Source organism: Vipera ursinii (genome assembly GCF_947247035.1).
Source record: "Vipera ursinii genome assembly, chromosome: 1".
In the NCBI taxonomy this organism is placed as follows: Eukaryota; Metazoa; Chordata; class Lepidosauria; order Squamata; family Viperidae; genus Vipera; species Vipera ursinii.
In genome coordinates this window covers 117,851,261-117,871,391 of record NC_139512.1, presented here as the reverse complement: position 1 = coordinate 117,871,391, position 20,131 = coordinate 117,851,261, and the positions used below count along the sequence as shown (strand labels likewise).

The following is a 20,131-nucleotide window of genomic DNA, read 5'->3' as shown; positions in this document are numbered from 1 at the left end:
ACTCTACTGGGACCAACGTGAAGGTAAACACCACACTTCCCAGAAGCCTCTCGCCGCCACCATCTCCTCCTCCTCCTCCTCTCCTCCTCCTCCTCCTCCTCCTCTTCCCTGGGATCCGCCAAAGCTCGCGCAATCGCAAGAGAAGCCTCGTTTTGATCCCTCCAGCCTGTAGGTGGCGGCGGCGGCGGCAGACGACGGGCCTATAGCTTCACGGCTTCCTTTTTTTTTTTTGCGGGTTGCTTTCGGAGGAGGAGACTCCTTGGCAAGAAATAGGAAAAGAAAGCCGGCCTTTCCCTTCCTCTTGCTTGCCAAGACCACCGAGGGGGCCGGGAGGGGGGGGCGCGCCGAGGGGCAGGAAGGAAGCAACCAGGCGATCTTCAGCTTCTTTAGGACGCCATGTCGGACGGCGAGAAGCTGAATTTAGATTCCATCATCGGGCGCCTGCTGGAAGGTAAGCGGCTGGGGCTGGGCCGGCTTTGGGCGGCGGAAAGCGATTGGAGTGCCCGAGTGGCGCAAGAGTCCAGGGGAAGGGCGAGCGGCGGACCTTGCCCGCTTTCCGATCTCCCGCTTCCCTTCCCGGCGCTGGAATGTACCACGCCGCCCCCGCTCCAGCGCCTCTTCTCCCGGCGGCAGGTCGATCTCGACCGGCGCAGGGGTGTGTGGGTGGGGTGGGGGGTTTCCCAGGATTTCCACCAGCGGTTCTACTTCCCTTGATCTGGGCCGAGGAGCAAGGAACCGGATCGAGCTGTAACAGGGCGAGTTGGCGCCTCGGCATTTTCTCCCACGCGTTAAAGAGGGATGAAACGGCTAAGCAGGAGGCACGCACTCTTCCTTTTCCCCCGGCGTGCTCGCAGATCGAGGTGTCTCTTTATTTACGCGAGCGAGGCGGCGTTTATAATGCCCCTTCAGCCTAGCAGTTTATACGATCGGGGAAAGCGAGGTCGGTTCGGGACTGAAATCTCCCGGAGGAGTTAGTTGCCCCCGCCTCGTCTGCCTCGATTCGCCCACCGCGGCTGGCGTTTTGTTAGCCTCTCGAGCGCCGCTTTTGCCAAGCCTCTCTCTCTCCTGATCTTCTTCTGGCTAAAAAAAAAAAAAAAAAAAAAGAGCCGGATGCCGGCGTCCGAAAGAGACAATTCTGCAGGATGGAGGGGAAAGCTTAGCGGAGGGTCGGGGCGGATGGGAGCCCTTGCGCCTCGAAAAGGGTGTGCCGGCGCCCGAGGGATTCTTGTCAGCCTGGGCCAGGGGTCGGCAACCTCGGCTCTTTTATGACTCGTGGACTTCAACTCCCAGAATTCCTGAGCCAGCTATGCTGGCTCAGGAATTCTGGGAGTTGAAGTCCACGAGTCATAAAAGAGCCGAGGTTGCCGACCCCTGGCCTGGGCTGAATGTTCTTGCAAAATAGGGACTCATCCTCTCCGAATGAAGGTGACGAGCCCCTGACTCAGGCGGGGAGTGGAGTTTCCTAACGCTAACGGTGGAAACGAAGAGGCTGGATGCCGAATCGCCAGGCGATTGCTGCAGTTTATTTATTTATTTATTTTATTTTATTTTAATTCCATTTATATCCCGCCCTTCTCCGAAGACTCAGGGCGGCTTACAAGCTTAGCAGTAGCCTTCATTCTATGTATATGCCTGCTTATTAGGGCTTTCACACACCCCCTAAGCGGCATTATTACAAAGTCAGCTTAATTGCCCCCAACAATCTGGGTCCTTATTACAGCCCCAACCTAACTGTTCACTTCGGTTGTCTGTCTCTCATATAATTCCGGAGATGTGGAGTCTGCTTTTCTGCCTAACCAACACAGTGGGAGTTGGCTTTCCCAGATTATCCAATTGTGCCCTAGTTCTGATAAGCTTGGGATTTAATCTTGCTGTATTTAAATTGTGAGGTGGGTTCAATCTATTCCTGTTGCAGGGGTGGGTGGAGTTTGAGAGAGATTGGCAGCAGAACAAGGCAGGATTTTAATATTAAGTTTGGATTGTATAGATTTAGGTTGATGCAATGGTTTGATTTTGATTTTGATTCAGAGCTGTTTATTTCCAAGGCAGCAGTGCAAAGAAGAAACCCTTGATTACAAACTTTGGCTCGGCTATAACTAGAAATTTGAAACACCATCACTTTGCAATTATTGTGTTAAGGAGTGTCAGTTTATTTTAAATGATAGAGGACTGCTTGCGGGACAGTGCTGTCATCCCATACTGTTAGGTTTTTACTACTAACACTGTTAACTGATCCACTTGCATCAGCCTGCTTTTCATTGAAAACATAGTCCCAAAACAGAATAAATGTTATACTAAAGCAAATAATGCACAGTTATGAAGCTCCTTTAAGATTTTGCTTACTGCATGGCAGTTCCCCAGTGGATGTCTCTTCAGCCAATAATGGTTTGGTAACCTGTGAGAAGCTAATGCATGTCCTTCAGGTACAGACCTGGCTAATGGATTTTGCCTTCCTCAGCTGGAGACGGAAATAATAGTTTTCATGTGGGAACAAGGTAGGATTTGGTTATTACACCAGAACATTGTAGAAACAAGAAGAGCAACATGCCAGGAATATCTCCGAGAAGGTAACCAGCATAAAGGTGTTTGCTCGGGAATGGGAGTATCAATTTTTGTTGTTGTTGTTGTTGTTGTTCCCCCAGTGCAAGGATCACGTCCAGGCAAAAATGTTCAGCTCTCAGAAAATGAGATTCGGGGCCTATGCCTGAAGTCACGAGAGATCTTCCTAAGCCAGCCCATTTTGTTGGAACTAGAAGCCCCACTCAAAATTTGTGGTAAGCTGTTGCAGTTTTTTTCCTTCTCTTTCGCTAGAGCTCTTTCAAAATGGTTGCCTTTGTAGGCATGGTCCGTCATAAAAACACATACTGAGCAGAAGATTCTGTACTGGCACTTTCAAAATGAACTGAAGCTTGCCTTTTTCTTTTTCTTTTTTCTGGTCAGATTGAACTTTTAGACAAAGCATTGAGCTGCATCATACAGTTATTTTAATTTTCCAAGCATGCCTATGTAAACCAAGATGCTAGAGGGCAATGCCTTAGGTTGCATTGTATCACCTTCCTATTTAATCAGTTTTAAAGTAGGGCAAAAAAATCTGGCAGACATTAAAGATGATGTCTACAGGCACATTGATGCCTATGAATGTCTGGTTCTGGGATAGTCATTTCCCAACCTTGCCATTCTCACTTGGGAAGAAGACAGCATATGTATAAGTGCAATGTATAAATTGTTGATTATGTCTGCATTTCTCTTTTTTTGTTTTCTACCATCTCCCAGGTGATATCCATGGGCAATACTATGATTTGCTGCGGCTTTTTGAATATGGGGGGTTCCCCCCAGAGAGTAATTACCTCTTTTTGGGTGACTATGTGGACCGGGGGAAGCAGTCATTGGAGACAATCTGTCTGCTGTTGGCCTACAAAATTAAATACCCTGAGAACTTCTTCCTTTTGCGTGGAAATCATGAGTGTGCAAGCATTAACCGTATCTATGGCTTCTATGATGAATGTGAGTGGACTTACAGAGTGGGAAAGGAAGCCATGTCGTAGTCAAGTATACGTAGATAATGGGGATAGAGATTTGGGAAATGCTATGTGGCAGTGTGTCTATGCCACGAGTCCTTCTTTCTCTTCAACCCCAAGGAGATCCCCAACAAATTTTGCAGGAATGTGGCTATTCAAAACTATTAAGCTTTTTTTTCCCCAGCTAATTTTTGCCCCTTTCCTGCTTTCCATAGGTAAACGGCGGTATAACATAAAATTATGGAAGACCTTCACTGATTGCTTCAACTGCCTACCTATTGCTGCCATCGTTGATGAGAAAATCTTCTGCTGTCATGGAGGTAGGGTATCTATAACGTTGGGGTGAGGAAGCTGGTTGTACTACTGATACCCGCAATGCTGTAGGCAAGAGACTGAAGTAATGCAGGTTTTCTCCAGATGGTTCACAATCTGCGTCAACGGGAAAAGAAATCAAGTAATAGGCGACGTCAATAGCACAGTGGGGAATTTAGTGTCCTTTGCATATTGCGTAGGCATGTTTCCTTTGGGAGGTGGAATGAAGTCTGGGAAAAAGTGAAAGACCACATTCATTTCCTATAAAGGGTTTCCTCCTTGATGCAGCATTTTAGGTGACAAATTTATTCAGGCCAGTTTTGATCCCACAGGGATAAGAATTGGCTTAAAGGATTGAGTGTGGAAAGCTTTGTCAGATGTATTTTTTTCAGTTAATACCCCAAACAGAAGTGTGTTGTAAAATAGTGATTCCTGGTACAGCCAGTTATGCGTTACCTCTAGTGAGAGCCGCATGTTGAAATACTCTGCTTTATAAATGCAAATTCTGTGTTCCAGGACTGTCTCCTGACCTCCAATCTATGGAACAGATTCGGCGGATCATGAGGCCCACGGATGTGCCTGACCAGGGTCTGCTTTGTGACTTGCTCTGGTCGGATCCTGACAAGGATGTGCAAGGCTGGGGCGAAAATGACCGTGGGGTCTCCTTTACATTTGGTTCAGAAGTAGTTGCCAAATTTCTTCACAAACATGATCTTGATCTGATCTGCAGAGCGCATCAGGTCAGAGGATAAAGCAAGTAGAGGGACACCTGGCTGGAGTGGGAGGAAGGGGTCTCTGTGAACTAGGAAGTTACTTAGTTTTAGGCCAGGGGTGTCAAACTCAATTTCACTGAGGGCCGCATCAGCATTGCGGTTGCCCTCAGGGGGCCGGGTGGGTGTGACCTACTGGGTGGGTGTGGCTAAAGTGTGTGTGGCCTGCTGGGTGGGCGTGGCCAGCTCTACCTCATTCGCATCAAGAGTGCCTATGAGGGCCCGGGCAGGACAGATCTGAGGGTCTCTGGCAGAAGGAGGGTCTCTGGGCCAGGGCCAAGGCAGTGGGGGCCGTTCCCTCACGGTTTCCAGGATGGCTTCGTGGGCCGCATGAAACCACTTCGTGGGCCGGATCTGCCCCCCCCGGGCTTTGTGTTTGACACGTCTGTTTTAGGGGTGGGTGGGAAACATAGCTGCAAAAGCTGACAATCAAACAAGGAAGGGTTGAAGCATGCTGTTGGCAAGGGGACATTAGCTTGGGTTGAGCATGTGCATATATTTGATTGATGGTTTCTCCCACCCCGTTTAGGTGGTAGAAGATGGATATGAGTTTTTTGCCAAACGGCAGCTGGTGACACTGTTTTCTGCTCCAAATTACTGTGGCGAGTTTGACAATGCAGGTGCCATGATGAGCGTTGATGAGACCCTCATGTGCTCCTTCCAGGTAAGGACTTCTGAAGATGCTACTTTTACAGCTCTTATCTTTTTATGCACAAGGCAAGCAATAAAAGCTGAAGTCACAAGGGTGTGCTATTTTGTGACGAAGCAACAACCGGAGGATTCTCGAAAACAATGTTGAAGCATCCGTTGTATTTTAAAGGGATTTCTGTATCCATTAAATGCCTTCTATGCTAGCAAGACTTGTGTATCTCTGGTTTATAGGAAACTGAGATACTTGGGAAAACAACTTCCCCAGTTGCATTCTGGCCACTGCATGGGTGGAAATTCAAAAGCTACAGAAATAGGAGTGATTGTGGGGTGGGTTTGTTGTTGTTTTGTTGCTGGTTTTTTTTTTTTTGGAACTAACCAAAGGCAAAGTCACGAGCAGGTTTTAGAATTGTAGCAAAATACTTTTGTCAGGTTGCATATGCATGTGCGCACATATTATTAGTGATCTTAGATAATAGGGAAATGTGATAAAGGACCTCAGAAGTTCTTTGCCAAAAGCAATTCCCATATTTAAAAGGAATTGGGGACATTATTCCTTTTTTGGTTTTGCATTCACTTTGGTCTCCTTTTTTATACGCTACATGAAGCAGATTAGGTATCTACGAGTATACAAATTTAGTCCCATAGTTTTCAAAATGAAAATAATTGAATGTAGTAGGGGTTTTTTTGTCCTGTACTATCCATTTATATAATTTAAGAAACAGAACATAAGGCCTCGTGGGAGTTTGTAGCTTAAGGACTACGAAGAGAGAGAGGAGTGTGGTGAGAAGGAGTTGCAATTCCATGTCCTTAAGCTTGCATTATTCTAAGACACTAAGAGAATTTATGGCTGTTTTATTTTTGCCACTTACATGGTACAATGTCTGGAATTGCATTTTCATCATAAGAATTTTAATACATGCTCAAATTCCAGGAGGTTTGGTGCCTAGTTTTGTCACCCTGAAACATTTGCAATTATTAGATGAAGTCGGTAGGAATTTTTCCACCAGGGACCAAGGACAGAAAAAAGCCTTTAATTCCCACCTCCCCAACCTCTTAACTTTTTTCTTCCTTTCTGCAGATCTTGAAACCGGCAGACAAGAACAAGGGCAAATATGGCCAGTTCAGTGGCTTGAATCCTGGTGGACGCCCTGTCACTCCACCACGCAATTCAGCCAAGGCCAAGAAGTAATGTGTCCTGCCCACCCTCCGTCTTCAGATGAGGGGCCTGGGCTGTCTCGCATAGTGGTTACACTGTACAGTGGCTGCCTACCTAGGATGCTAGGACCCAGCCATTTTTTAAAGAAAAAATGTTTGAATGAGATTGAGTACCAAAAAAATAAATAAATCTCATTCTCTAGGAAGGGAATGTCATTATTTTTGGGGGTATTTTTGATTGACTTTTTTGCCAACTGTGTCCTGATGTGTGCGCTCCTTTCTCCCCTGGGGGTACCACATCTTTTTTTGAATAAACATGTAATATTCTTAATGTAGTTGCTTCTCTTTATAGTTTTGGGAAAATAAAATGGGTTGGGAGAAAAAAGCTTCTTGTTTTGAGGCAAAAAAAAAATAATACTTCCCTCCCTTTCTTCTTTAAAGCGGGGGAGGCACAGAGTTTCAGGAGGGTTAGTGCTTGTCCTGTACAATAAAGTGTATATTCTACATGGATTAATTTGGGAAAACGTACAGACGACTGAACAAGTTGTACCAATGAAGTCAGCATCTGCTTGTAGCAGCAGCTCTGCAGGGCTTCGTTTTAGACGGGCAGAAAATCCAATCAATTTCAAGTTATCTAACATTTGATTTGATGAGGCCTCCTCTGGGGAAAATACCTGATAAACTCTGGACTGTATTCTCTGTCATGGCCTCTCTAGAGACAACCGTTTCTCTGCCTAAAAGAAAATCCTAGAGGGTTTTTTTTTCCCTGCAGCACACCTGCTTTTTGGAAACATTGTACAAGACCTTTAATTAAGAGTGGTTTTAGTTTTTAACTTCAAAGCTGGATTGAGGAGCTAGAGGAAGCACCAGGGAGTAACAAGGCCCCAGTCCTTTGCCAGCTTCTATATTTACTGAATAATGGCAGCTATTGAAGCTGCCTGGTGTTTTTTTCCTCCCCTCTTATTTCACTTTCCATTCCCAGATATCTTCCAACTAATGAGAACTTTGGCAGTAAAATGTGTTAAATTACAGGGAATGAGAGGAAAGCTGGATCCAAACAGTGGAAGGCTCTAAAACAGAGGTCTTCAAACTTGGCCCTTTTATGACTTGTGGACTTCAACTCCCAGAATTCCTCAGCCAGGCACTCTGGCTGAGGAATTCTGGGAGTTGAAGTCCACAAGTCATAAAAGGGCCAAGTTTGAAGATCCCTGCTCTAAAAGGAAACTTACAAGGTTGGTCTATATTACAGCAGCAATATGCCCTGGCATCAAACACTGAGAAATACATTTTTTTAATAAAATGAATCTATTAGAGCTATACATTAGTTGCAAACTCAAAGCAAGAAATGTCTCTTTTCAAAAAAAAAAAAGGCCTGGGTGAGATGGTGGTTTTGTTAACAATTCTATACTGGAAATACTAGTTCCATGATACTGTTCATTTAATTAAAAAATGCCCACAAAGCTGTCTCTGGTCAGAAAATATTCTGCTGGGGCAGGTTGGATTAGAATCTTAACCTGCACAAGATTCCTTGGGATTTAGAGGTGTGTTGCATGCACAGCAATCCAGAGGAGCTCACGAATCTCCCTCACTGTCTTCTGCTAGTACGTCCTGGCTGGCAAAGGAACGAGACCCCACCTGGGACTCACTCAATACTGATCCAAAGAATAAAGAACGAAACTGCAAAATAAAATAACAGTTTGGGGGAAAAGAAAGCTGAAAAGGTGCAAACATTCTTGAATGTTTCCACATCACAAATTGGTAACGGGGGAAAAGCACACAAAAGCAATATTCTTTCTAAATGTAGAAGAAAAGGTATAGATGATATTCAGAATAAGGTTTACCATACCTAGAGGTTGAGCATTTGCCTCCTTTCCCTGTTCCTCCCAACTGTTCCAAAGCTGCACCCAAATGTACTTTTTACCACACCTCTACCACATACACATACCACCCTTTTCGAGTGATTTCTTTAAAAAAAACTGATTTTGCAATAGAATGATTGACAAAGCCTGGCTGCTGCCATTAAAAGTTAGTAAATAATGGCTCAGCTCCAACTGAAGTTAGTCATAGTTTAGGATCAACTGCAAGGGATGAATATCTTTGTAAGTATATAAGTTGGTACACAGACCACACTAAAGTAGTCAACTTTCCCACACATTATTGAATGACTCGGAAGCGGTTCCGTGCATATGTAAACCTAGACCATGTTTTATAAACCGCAGTGGCTGGATGAAGAGAATATGTAAGTGCCAGGAAGTGATCATGAATGCAGAGGTCATAGGCACTTTGGCCCAGCGTATTAAGTGGGATCCTGCTATTTTATTGCTTTCAATAATAGTTGATTGTAACTTATTGAAAGCAACAGAATAGCAGGATCCACTTAACACACTGGGCCAAAGTGCCTATGACCTCTGCGTTTGTGATCACAGGGGCACCTGCAGGACTGATCTTTTTCCCCAATAAATTATCCTTTGACATTCCCACCCACTTCAGTGGCATCACCCCAGACATTGCTCCGATATGACTTAGAAGCTTCTCTGCTTCTGAACAAAGTGATACGTCACACACTACAGTAGTCAGTACACACAAAAGGGGCAGTGGGGGCAGATGCCAATCAAGTACTGCAATGGTCATACCTTCCTATGCTGAAAAGCACATCTATGCGCCTGCTTCTCACATCCTTTAAGGTGGATGGTTAGGAGGTTCTCCAGGCCAATGTCTGACGCCCTCCACTATGTTTTCATGCAGCGAGCAGGAACAAGCTTGCACCACCTACCCTCTTTTGTGGTGGTGTGCCAAGGACAGTATCCTCATTTTCACTCTCTGATTCCCTGGTCTCAGAACTGGGCTGTCTTGTGGCGAAAGCAGGGCTGGGAGATGGTTCTGTTTCATCGCATGTGGTTTCCATGGCTATCATGTAGGTATCAATGTCATCACTGGTAAAGTCACCGGCTGGGGCAACTGGCTTGTGGGTGCTGGAAGAGACAAATAGGGGCAGGCTGTCAGCTACAGAGCCCAATTTGCTTTTCTTAGAGAAGGTGTCCTGTTAATCCTAGGGAAAGCCTTCCTTGGGAACACCTGGTTACGTCCTTATCAATTAAATCCTCAGCCCAAACAGCAGGGCTTTGACACAGCCTGATGAATAGCAGGAAATAATTAATTTAAAACTGAAATCTTAAACAGTTCCCAGTGTAACCAAGCAGCCATGGATATCCTTTAAGATGGTTCATCAAGACTGGGGAATGATAAAACACATCAGCTGAAAGAGCAACAAAATTGCCCATTTCCAAGTGACACCACCTTCCTGTATGCCAAAATGGAGGTCCTGTTAAATGCTTTGTTCTTTTCCAGCAACTTGTTTTGTCTCGTGAGCCAAAGAGGTTTAGTGCAGGAGATAGAATATTTCTTACCTGGCTGGCGGACGGCTTTCTGATTCGGAAAGGGTGGCCAGGACCAATTGTAGTTCCAGCACAGGATCCTCCACAGTAAAGATAGCTGGCCTGTAAAGATAAATACGGGAAGGGCGGCCATACATATTTCAACTGGATGGGAATCAAAGAAAAAGCAACAAGAATGGAAACATGTCCAAGTTGACCAACCCAAGGTATAGATGTCTCTGGTGAAACAAAACAGAAAACTACGTTTACTGATGCTTACAAAGACTGCCTTTTAAAAAAAAAAGAGTATAAGCAGGATGGTTACATCAAACTAGAGTCTCTGAGAAGCCTCTCTGGAAACACTCAAAGCAGTCCTGTGAAACAATATGGATACCCACCAGCGAGTGTTATTTAATATTCTACTTTAAAATGGTCCGGTGCCACTGTAAGAGGCTCTATTTGCTCATTAAGCCGCTTAAGTCCTACCTGCCAGGTTCATCAAAGTGGATATCGAGGGAGAGATTTGAGGACTCAGCAAAACTCAAGAAACCCTAAAAATGGGGAAGGGGGAGAGAAAAGCGATGAAGCAGATTGGGAAAAACAAACTTAGCCTGTCCCACGGAAGGCAGGGGGCCAGATGCATACTCACCCGGAACTCCTTAAGGCAGAAAGTGACTTGTATGTCTTGCTTGATGTGGAAGACCTGGAACTCCTCCTCACTCATACACATTTCCGTCACCATCATCCGACTTGGCTCTGTCACACAGAGATGGATCAGAAAACATCTCTTCCTGTAACCACTTCTCTCCATTCCACATCACTTTCCATGAGAAGGGCACGAGAGACAGCTGCGGACTGCTGAAGAGAGTCAGGTATTTGCAGCCATCACTGCTAAGAGGCCCTCAGGCTGGAACCTTCTAGCCACGGCAATCGTTTCTGAAGGGAGGCTGAGGGAACCCTGCCTGGTCAGGTTTGGGGGAGGAGTTGGAAGCAAAGCCTGCTGGGCCAGCTTACCTGTCTCTTCTTCTAGGTAACTACGGAGAGTCACCTTCCCACCAGGGCTGGCACCCAGAGTCACCTCAGCCAGGTTAAGGGGGAAATGAACCACAGCATCTGCTAATAGCCTGCATTGGATGGAGAGAAGCAGGAAAAAGGCTGAGCAGAAGAGGAAAAAACTTCATAGCTGAACATCACCAACTCCCTTCTGTACTTATTGTTTTAGTAACGTAATTGGGACAATGGCATTGGCTTACACAAATTACCTTTTGCTCACACAACATATCCTTATATGCAGTAAGTCAATTTGGGGGAAGGGGAATGTATAAATTATTTAAATTATATTAAATTAATTTTAAATTTTAATTTTATTGTTATTAGGAATTGTGGGCCTGTACTAATTTAATTCCATTTTATTCTTTTTTGTACTGTTTTAATTGCCCTGTGAACCGCCCTGAGTCCTTCGGGAATAGGGTGGTATATAAATGCAAATAATAATAATAATAATAATAATAATAATAATAATAATAATAATAATAATAATAATAATATCATCATCATCATCATCAGGGTTGCCTTATTGGTGAGAGGCATGGCATACACATTTAATAAATAAATAAAAATTAATTCCCAAAACATCCTCCCATCTATTTCGACATTTGTAAATTATGCCATGCTGACACATCGCCTGCTGTATTGATAAAGTGGGCCTCTGAATGGTGGAATTCACTGTGCAAAGGTTGCATACAACACATACATGGGCAGTATTGTCAGCACCATTCCTACAGATGCATTTGAACCATAATAGCCTTCCATCCCCTTGCACTAAAATTTTTCTGTCACATCATGATCCCACCTGGGAGAAGCACGCAGCAAATGGGCGTATTTTGTTTTGTCAAAGATAGCCTGTAACAGTTCACATTCCTGGAATAACAAATCGTGAGTCTTGACAACCCCTGCAATGAATATATAGGAGGGAGGGAGAGGGAGGGAGGAAGAGAGAGAGAGAAAAAAACCCACACATTTATTACACTAAGACATCCTTTCAACCCTGGTTTGTTGATTATACCATAGTTCACTAGATCCCATATAAGATGAAACCAAATAAACTCCATTACTTGAAGCCAATTAGATTGTCAGGGAAAATGGCCTAGGGCCAGGCCATCTCTCTGAGGCTCCTGAGTTAATGCTGCTGGAGATGTGATAAATTTAAGAGGGGGGAAAAAGCAGCATTTGTTCCTTTCAAGGACAAAAGGTGACATTGATAAGGGGGCTGGAAAGTAAAAGCTTCTGATGAAATACGTGCTCATTAAAAAAACACTTTCCCACGCATTCATTAAAGATAGTGCTGTTAAGACAGTTCATGCTTCTTCCGAGTTAAATTCAATTCACCAGCCAGCCATTCCCAATTTTATGCAGACCACAAAAGCTAAAATCTCCTTTGATCTGAGCTCAGTTCACTGTGGTGAGTTCATAGACATGACCACACAGGATTCTTAGCATTAGTAGAGAAGTTAGTTTATTGCTGATACCTGCATATTTTTTTCCCAGTGCCCCCATGTAGCTTATAGCCCAAGCATTCTGTGATAATTTCCCATCCCCGGTGCTGCTAAGCTTCCAAGCTCAGATTGTTACAGAGATTGAGTTCACAACAACTGTACCTGTGAGCACAACACGCATAGACCCTTCTCAGATAGCGTACAAGTAGTATAGATACATACAGATAAGATGCAGATAGCTGTCACCAAATCATTTCACATGCTCCCAATCTGAAATCTTGGTAGATTTTGACGTGAAGGCTCAAGTGTTCCAAGTGTTTTAATATTTTTTATTTTAGTGGCTGTACCAAAGGCCCCCTGCTATATTTGCACAGTATACTTTTGTAAAATCGTTTTTCCTTAACAAGATATTTCTGAAATATTGTAGAATAAAGCATATATTTGCCTTGCATAAGAACGTCATCACTACTGTACAGAAAAATGATATTCACAAGTTCAGACTACTTTTGTGTTTGTACATGTGAGATATGCAGTTAAATGAAACCACAGAAACACTTACAGTATTTCTGTAAGCACTGAAAGCAGAAAATTAGGGGTAGTATAGTACCTATCAGCAGAGGCTGATTATGTATTCCTTCATACATTCTAGGTTATGCTTCTTATGGATGAGACTGGGGGGAAAAAACCCCAAACTAATGACTACATCACTTTCTCTGGTTCCAACTTCTTAGAACTGCTAGAATTTGTTGCAGTGTGGCTGGAAGTTCTGTTCCTGGCTCCTGAAGGCCTCAGAAACACATTTTTCACTTCCTTAGCCTTCAGCATATGAACAAACTCTGAACTCTTCATTCAACATTCAGGATCTTTGCAGCCCTTTCTTACTTCAGTTAAAAAGTGATGCAGGTCTGTGGCTTTTGATATTGATTTTCAACAGATTCTTTACTCTTGCCTGTACTTCTTTTTCCAAATTCATTTGAACCACTCTTGGGTCCTGCTCTCCCATTTAGATATGAATAAGCAGTAAGATTCCTGAACTACGGGTGATCATTCCTCCATTCAAATGACCCCCCCCCTTTCTACTGTCTAAAGTCAAGCCTTTTCATGTTCAAGGAGGGCTCTTTTCCAGTGCTCACCATATCTGCAATGCAGTTGCACGCGGAACCGGTTCTTCTTGGGAGTCAGTGACATGAGACATTTCTCCACCGTCTTTTCCAGAGCAGGAATTGAGCGGAATACAGCTAGGAAAGACTGCAAGGCACAATTGTGTAAGATTCTTCTTAAAACAAAAGAAAGTCACTAAGAGTGCCGCATTCTGCATAATGCTTGAGTGTCAAATTGGGATGGGGAAGATTCAAGTTCAAACCCCCAAGATAGCTTTTACATTCACGGGCCATTCACAGGCCAGGTTGACTTCATGAGGTCAGTTTATAGGCCAAACGGTTGGATGTTCCTATGTCGCTGACTTGAAAGGGATGCAGAGGCTGCAAGAACCCAGAGGGGGAATATTTACTTGAGTTTTGAGGAAAGTTTGCACGCTCTCTGCAACGTTCAAGAGCATCTCACCTTCATGAGCACTTTGCATCGGAAAGCACCGACATCTGGGTCTGACCCGGATTCCCCAGCCTGGTAGTGCTGGAAGAAGAGTGAGGTGAACAGGAAACAGGCATAGGCAGAGCGAGATGTGTTTATTGCACGCAAAGACAACTAGAAAGATAAGAGGAAATAACAGGAGGATAGGAAATAATCCCCATCTCTCCAGCCTTTAGTTTTCTCTCAGCGTCTAACACAGGGGTCTTCAAAGTTGGCCCTTTTATCCCTAAACTCCCAGAACTCCTCAGCCAGCGTGCCTGGCTGAGGAATTCTGGGAGTTGAAGTTCACAAGTCATAAAGGGCCAAGTTTGAAGACCCCCTGGTCTAACACCTAGCAGCTAGGGGAGGGATACTTGGTCAGATCGGGTCCAGCATTATATTATCCCACTCTGTGTCTCCCACATGCAGACCATGGAGCAGTGTTTCTCAATCTTGGCTACTCTAAGATGTGTGGATTTCACCTTCCATAATCTCCCAGCTAGCATGCTTACAGTAGACAGCAACTTTACACCAGGATTTCCTAGCAACTGTTACTGGAGGCATTCTGATTCACTTTTTCTTCTCCAATCATTCAGTGGATCTTTTGAGGTGAGCTCTGACTAGAATTATACACAGTGTGACTGCTGGCACTCAAAAGAATTAAATAAAAGCATTCCAAAATAATTTTACATTATTTACATTCCCAATAGTGAAATTTGCCTTTCACCACAGTGCAGCATACTGAGGTTGCTATTTTCTTTCAGTTACCTATACCACCCATTTCCTGGTCAGTTACTACATGCCTTGTAAAGATTCAGCATAACTTGTCCAAACATGAAACAAACTTGAAAATGAACTACACAGACTTACTAATTTAGACTATATTGTAGCCCTGCTTTGGTCATGACAGTGCTTACCAGGACTTTATTTTTATGCAAACAAAATTATTTCCTGGCCACCTATGGAATATGCCTCTAATGAACAGGTCATATACACTGTATGACCTTAGCACAGATTTCCATTATATCTTGTTCTATCTTTTAAAATATATTGCAAGTGTTTATATATTTTTACATATTTCTGCATCAGAATGGCGAATGAATTAATTCCTAAAACCCAAGTTTTCCCATAACATTTTATATTTAATTTTTTTTAAAAGTGCATCAACTCTTCTGTGGAATATACAGCACTTTCTTTTTCATATAACTGTAGCTTTCCATTTACATAACATTCATTTCAAAGTTCTCCGAGCCCAGCAAATATCTCCTAGATCCCCTCTTACCCCTTCTTCCAGTGGTTCAATGTAGATTTCATCTCCAATCCGGGAGAGAGCATGTACTGCTTTCCCCAGGGCTGCACAAGGGACAGAAGAACACAAACAACTGGATAAAGTGAAGTCTCATACAGTATGAAATTCTGTTTCTTACACTAGCTAGGAATCTGTGTAGAGGGAGATTACCCATCACAACTCCCTCCTGCTACTAATTAATTATTGGGATTTATATAAAAGCTAGGTTTACTTCTTTATTCTAAGGTTCTCTGTGGGGAAGAGGGAAGGGTGCATGTAATGTTAACAGTGGAGAAGACTAAAGCCAAAAATGATCATTCTTTCTCTTTTTAATCCTGCACTTGTTCTTACTCTTTCTATCCTGCAAAGATTGTTATTTTACTGATGAAAAAGCTGCTTTAGAAGTATCTTCTCTCTACCAATGCTCCTGTTTTTGGAAGGACCAGATCAGAAATTAATACACTTACACAAAGCTTAGGGGACTCACAACATTGGACTCAAAGTGGCAGCTGACATCTCATATGCCAATTGTCTCCTTTTGTGAACCAAGAGGCCCTTGAGATAGTCACTCACATTCTAGACATCTTGTGTGGACCACTGCAATCTACTCTACATCAGGTTAACCTTGAAAGTTACTCAGAAGTTGCAGCAGAATGTGGCATCATGGGCAATTATAGTTGTATCTCATCAGACTTTGTGACACTTTTGATCCATGAACTATACTGATACCAGGATACTTCTAGTCAGGGCTTTTTTCAATGGATTTTCCAGAGTTGCGTTCTTTTCCTACTGTTGCCCTTCCTATCCTTGTTTGCTTTTGAAAATGCCCCGCTGGTGGTATGGCGGGAGTGGGGTCCCCTCTGGTGCTGTCTGCCTCCTCTAGGAGGAGCCATGAGGCGCCGGAGCACCACAGCCAGAGCGTGGCTTGGTTGGACCATGTGGTGTGGAACCCGATGGTGGTGGTGAGAGACACATAAACATGGAGGCCATCTTTCACGAGAGGGTGAGCCAGCCTTTTGCCTTCCTTCACAGAAGGCGGGGTGTGAGGTTAAAAAGAGGCGAAGCAAGAGGAAAGAAAGGCGGCTGGCATGGAAGCTTGCCCGACAGTGAAACTTTGCTGTTTTGGTTCCTTGGGTAGTTCAAAGGCTGGGATGTCTACGAAAATCTCTTTTTATAGTTTATATTAAAACTGCAGAGGGGAAAAACAAGAATAAAGCCAATGTCTTTTGATTTGGAATTGTTATTATTATTAATAATATATATTATGTATTGGTCAGATGGAAAGGTAGATCTACAGTATGAGGTTTAATCAGATCTATTTATTAAATTGGATTTAACTTAAAGGTAAATTAAAAGTAATCTATTCACTGACAAAGTTTTAACTTTAATTTGTTTCAAGTCAATATCCATACTAAACTCCAAATGTAAATTTTTCCACCTTGACTTCTTAAAAATAATTCAATCTTTTACAAGCAACCAAATTTTGTTTTATTGGGCCAATTTCATTCCACATAGAAAGCTGACATTTCCACGCATTAAACTAAATGGGTATGGCCAGTGGTAAATGTCCCAAAAGATTAATGAAATGCCTTCTTGTAATTTAAAGCCACACAGTGCATGGTAACATTAATAGTATTAACTTACCTTGAACAAAATCCTAATCTTTTAGATACACTAAAAATTGAAGGGTTTTTTTTTCCAACTACAAAGGTAAACCTTGTAGGGTAGGCAAGATATGTGTGAGTTCTGGCACCTTTTTTAACAAAAAAGGCACTGCTTCTAATTGCAATTCAAGATGCTGGCTATTATCTAGGAATACTTCATTACTGTAGTTATCCAAAGAACCATCTGTCCTCTGTGGTTTCTGCCCAGCCCAGATGATCATGCTCCTGGTCCCATCCATTAACAGTGTCATCTGATAGGTCCTTGAAACCACACTTTTGTCACAGCACTTGGCCTTTGGAACACTAACCCACTTGAGATATCCTTGGTGTCTACTCTGGTCATGTTCAAATGAGCTCTGAAGATCTACTTTGTTTCCCCAAGTCTTAGATTAGAGTAGGTGATAGGTCCTACATGTTTGTCTTTTAATGATTGCTTTTCTTATGGCATTTGGGTGGGGGTTTTTGGTTTATTTTAATGGCATTGTATGATTGTTTGTACTGTATGTTGCCCAGAGTTGTTCTAGAGTTAAGTAACCTAAATAACTAACTAACTAAATAACTAAATAACCTAAATAACTAAATAAAATTGTTGTACATAGTTCACCTTTCACATTGCCTCCTGTAACTGTGCACTTCATGCCAAAGAAGAGATGTCACAGAGAACTCTAGTACAACTGGGGAGAAACAAAATATTCGCATGATTACTCTTCATCTAATACCCAATAAGTACTCTTATTTCACAAAAATGATACTAGAAAATAAGAGAAAATGACACACACACACACAAATGCACAAAAAAATATTTTTTTACAATAAATCCACAACTATTTAAATTAATTTGGGCATTTGAAGGGCATGAGATTTCTACTTTGCATATTTGTTTCCCAAAGTCAACTGCTAACTTAACATATAAATTTTAAAAATAATACATTTACATAATACAAAATAATTACAGAACCACTAACAGAGTATGGAAACGATTTTCAGCTTAATTCATGGAACAGAGTTTTCATGTGAATTGAATAAGGCAATGTTATTTTAGTGCAGTGGTGTCACACTCGCCGTGTCATGTGACGTGTTGCGACTTATCGTGACTTTCCCCCCCTTGCTGGAGCTGGGGTGGGTGTGGCTTCCGTGTGATGCATCCAGCCCATAGGCCGGCAGTTTGACACCCGTTCTAGTGGAAGAGTACAAGAAACTGACACAGTGCCAAGCCTTTGACAGAAATTATAAAAATATGTGGAAGTATAGTTCCATGGAACTAACACATAGAACTAATTTTCTATGAGGGCCTGCCACCCACCTCCAAAATTGTCCTGCAGATCAATCCTAGCCTGCCTAGGAGTTGGTGTCGAGTTGGATTTTGAACAGTTGCATGAAATGCATGGAAGTGAAGTATTTAGTTTTTATTGTTCAGAAAGTGAACAATGAAAGTTGCACTACTGCATTTTTTCACAATCTGTCTTAAGATCAAACAATGTCATAAGATCCTCTTTATACTACATAATGTAACATATATAACAATACATAGCATTTGGGTGACAAACAAATTGTGGTTTCAGGAAAGGGTGCGTGGTGGTTTTACTTTTGGAAGAAACTATTCAGCATCACTTGACATATAAAAAACCCACCTATTTTACATCTTGCCTATTGGGTGTTCACCTAAATAGATGGAAAATTGTCAAATGTGCTTTTTAGAATATGAATTTAAGTTCAAATTCCATTTTGTGCTTATATAGGGAGTTCTCAACTTATGACAATTGAGCCCAGAATTTATGTTGCTAAATTTATGAAATTTGTTAAGTGAGTTTTGCCCCATTTTATGACTTTTCTTGCCACATGTATTAAGTGAATTATTGCAGTTGTTAAATTAGTAATAGAGTTGTTAAATGAATCTGGCTTCCCCATTGACTTTGCTTGTCAGAATGTCATAAAAGAGGATCACATGACCCTAGAACACTGCAACAGTAATAAAGAGTCAGTTCCCAAGCGTCTGAATTGTGATCACGTGTCCACGGGGATGTTGCAATGGTCGTAAGTGTGAATTATTGTCATAAGTCCCTTTTTTCAGTGCCATTGTAACTTTGACTAGTCGCTAAATGAACTGTAGTAAGTCAAGGACTACGTAATCTCCAGAAGTTGCCTATCTGAATAGCTGAAAAGCACCAGCCTTGCTTCTTCTTCGTCTTTTCTTTTAATAGCTGTTTCATGGGAACTTATGCCTTAACGAGGTATGGAAAAATTGGCTTAGCATTCTGGATACATAGATAGATGGTTTGACAGTTCATATATAGGCAATTGTTAGGAGAATAATAATTTTTCTTTCAGTAGAGCAATTTTGTTGTGATGCTGACCCCGTCCTAACTAGAAAAGGACAGCTGTTCCCTTAGGAGAAAGGAGATCTTGGGGACAAATTCAACAAATATTCTAAGCAATAATCCATCCATCCATCCATCCATCTATGCATCCATCCATCCATCCAAGAAAAGATACCTTGGTATGAAAGGCATCAGTCCACCGACGTCTGAATGCTAAATTTCCCACCTGGACACGTGTTTCGCTTTGGTCTTTGGACACAGGGTTTCATCACCCCATCCCAAAGCTAAATACTGCTGAATGGCAACTCCAGGCATGAGAAAGAAGCTGCCGCTCCGTAATCCTGTCAAAAAAAAAAGAGGACTCCGCAAAAAAAGAAATCAACGTCTAAACCTCTTGCTATTATAATAGACTAATTTCTCCTTTTGCCGCCTCCCTCCAACAGCAACGCAAAGAACAAACCTCCTCTCCACCCACCCTGCATTCTCATTGGACAATACGACGGCCAAGTCCCGCTGGGAAAGCACGTGGGAAAGCGAGTGAAATCTCATTTGTGGACTTTCGTCCACGTGATCAACGCCGAGCTTGGACCAGAGGGCAGCCTGCATTTCCTCCTCGTTTCAAACGAAGGGGAAGGGAGGGGGTCAGAGTTGAGGACTCTTCTGATTCTTGTTAATCCTTTGATTATGGCTGCAGTCCGAGAAAGGGGAGGGTTTACGCCTGCGCCGAATGAACCGAAGGAGGAAGTTACTTTGCAACGGAGGATCTCGCATTTCTTTTAGCTAGGGAAGGGCGGTTTATTGTTCCAAAACTCGCTTTCTTGAAATCAGTGAGGCTTTCTTCTAAGTAAGCCGGGTTAGGATTGTTGTTGTTAGTTGCGAAGTCGTGTCCCATCCATCGCGACCCCATGGACAACGTTTCCCCAAGCCTCTACCATCTTCTGGAGTCCATTTAGGCTCACGCTTACTGCTTAGGATTATGCTTTTTTAAGTATATATACACACACGTGTATATATAGT

At 42.8% G+C, this 20,131-nt stretch overlaps 2 protein-coding genes across 5 annotated transcripts; one reads left to right on the top strand and one right to left on the bottom strand.

The window, feature by feature from the left end:
* The first annotated feature begins 211 nt into the window (after window positions 1–211).
* PPP1CA (protein phosphatase 1 catalytic subunit alpha) lies at window positions 212–6,737 on the top strand. Of its 3 annotated transcripts, none has more exons than XM_083350133.1 (7): window positions 212–451; window positions 2,643–2,774; window positions 3,274–3,504; window positions 3,734–3,838; window positions 4,347–4,570; window positions 5,130–5,264; window positions 6,330–6,737. In XM_083350133.1, the coding sequence occupies exons 1-7, from the start codon at window positions 397–399 to the stop codon at window positions 6,438–6,440; spliced, it is 993 nt and encodes a 330-aa protein (XP_083206259.1). In that variant the 5' UTR covers window positions 212–396; the 3' UTR covers window positions 6,441–6,737. The 3 variants fall into 3 exon arrangements, with proteins under 3 accessions (XP_083206259.1, XP_083206260.1, XP_083206258.1); XM_083350134.1 differs by having other exon boundaries at window positions 272–451; window positions 2,604–2,774; XM_083350132.1 differs by lacking the exon at window positions 212–451 and having other exon boundaries at window positions 2,252–2,774.
* A 941-nt stretch (window positions 6,738–7,678) lies between these two features.
* Window positions 7,679–19,543, bottom strand: RAD9A (RAD9 checkpoint clamp component A). 2 transcript variants are annotated; one of them, XM_083350808.1, is made up of 12 exons: window positions 19,290–19,543; window positions 17,401–17,470; window positions 15,127–15,197; window positions 13,839–13,979; window positions 13,409–13,523; window positions 11,633–11,732; window positions 10,795–10,904; window positions 10,430–10,536; window positions 10,267–10,331; window positions 9,814–9,903; window positions 9,180–9,378; window positions 7,679–8,083 (listed from the first exon to the last, which is right to left on the bottom strand). In XM_083350808.1, the coding sequence occupies exons 2-12, from the start codon at window positions 17,432–17,434 to the stop codon at window positions 7,979–7,981; spliced, it is 1,137 nt and encodes a 378-aa protein (XP_083206934.1). In that variant the 5' UTR covers window positions 17,435–17,470; window positions 19,290–19,543; the 3' UTR covers window positions 7,679–7,978. The 2 variants fall into 2 exon arrangements, with proteins under 2 accessions (XP_083206934.1, XP_083206935.1); XM_083350809.1 differs by having other exon boundaries at window positions 13,839–13,907.
* Between the last annotated feature and the right edge of the window lie 588 nt (window positions 19,544–20,131).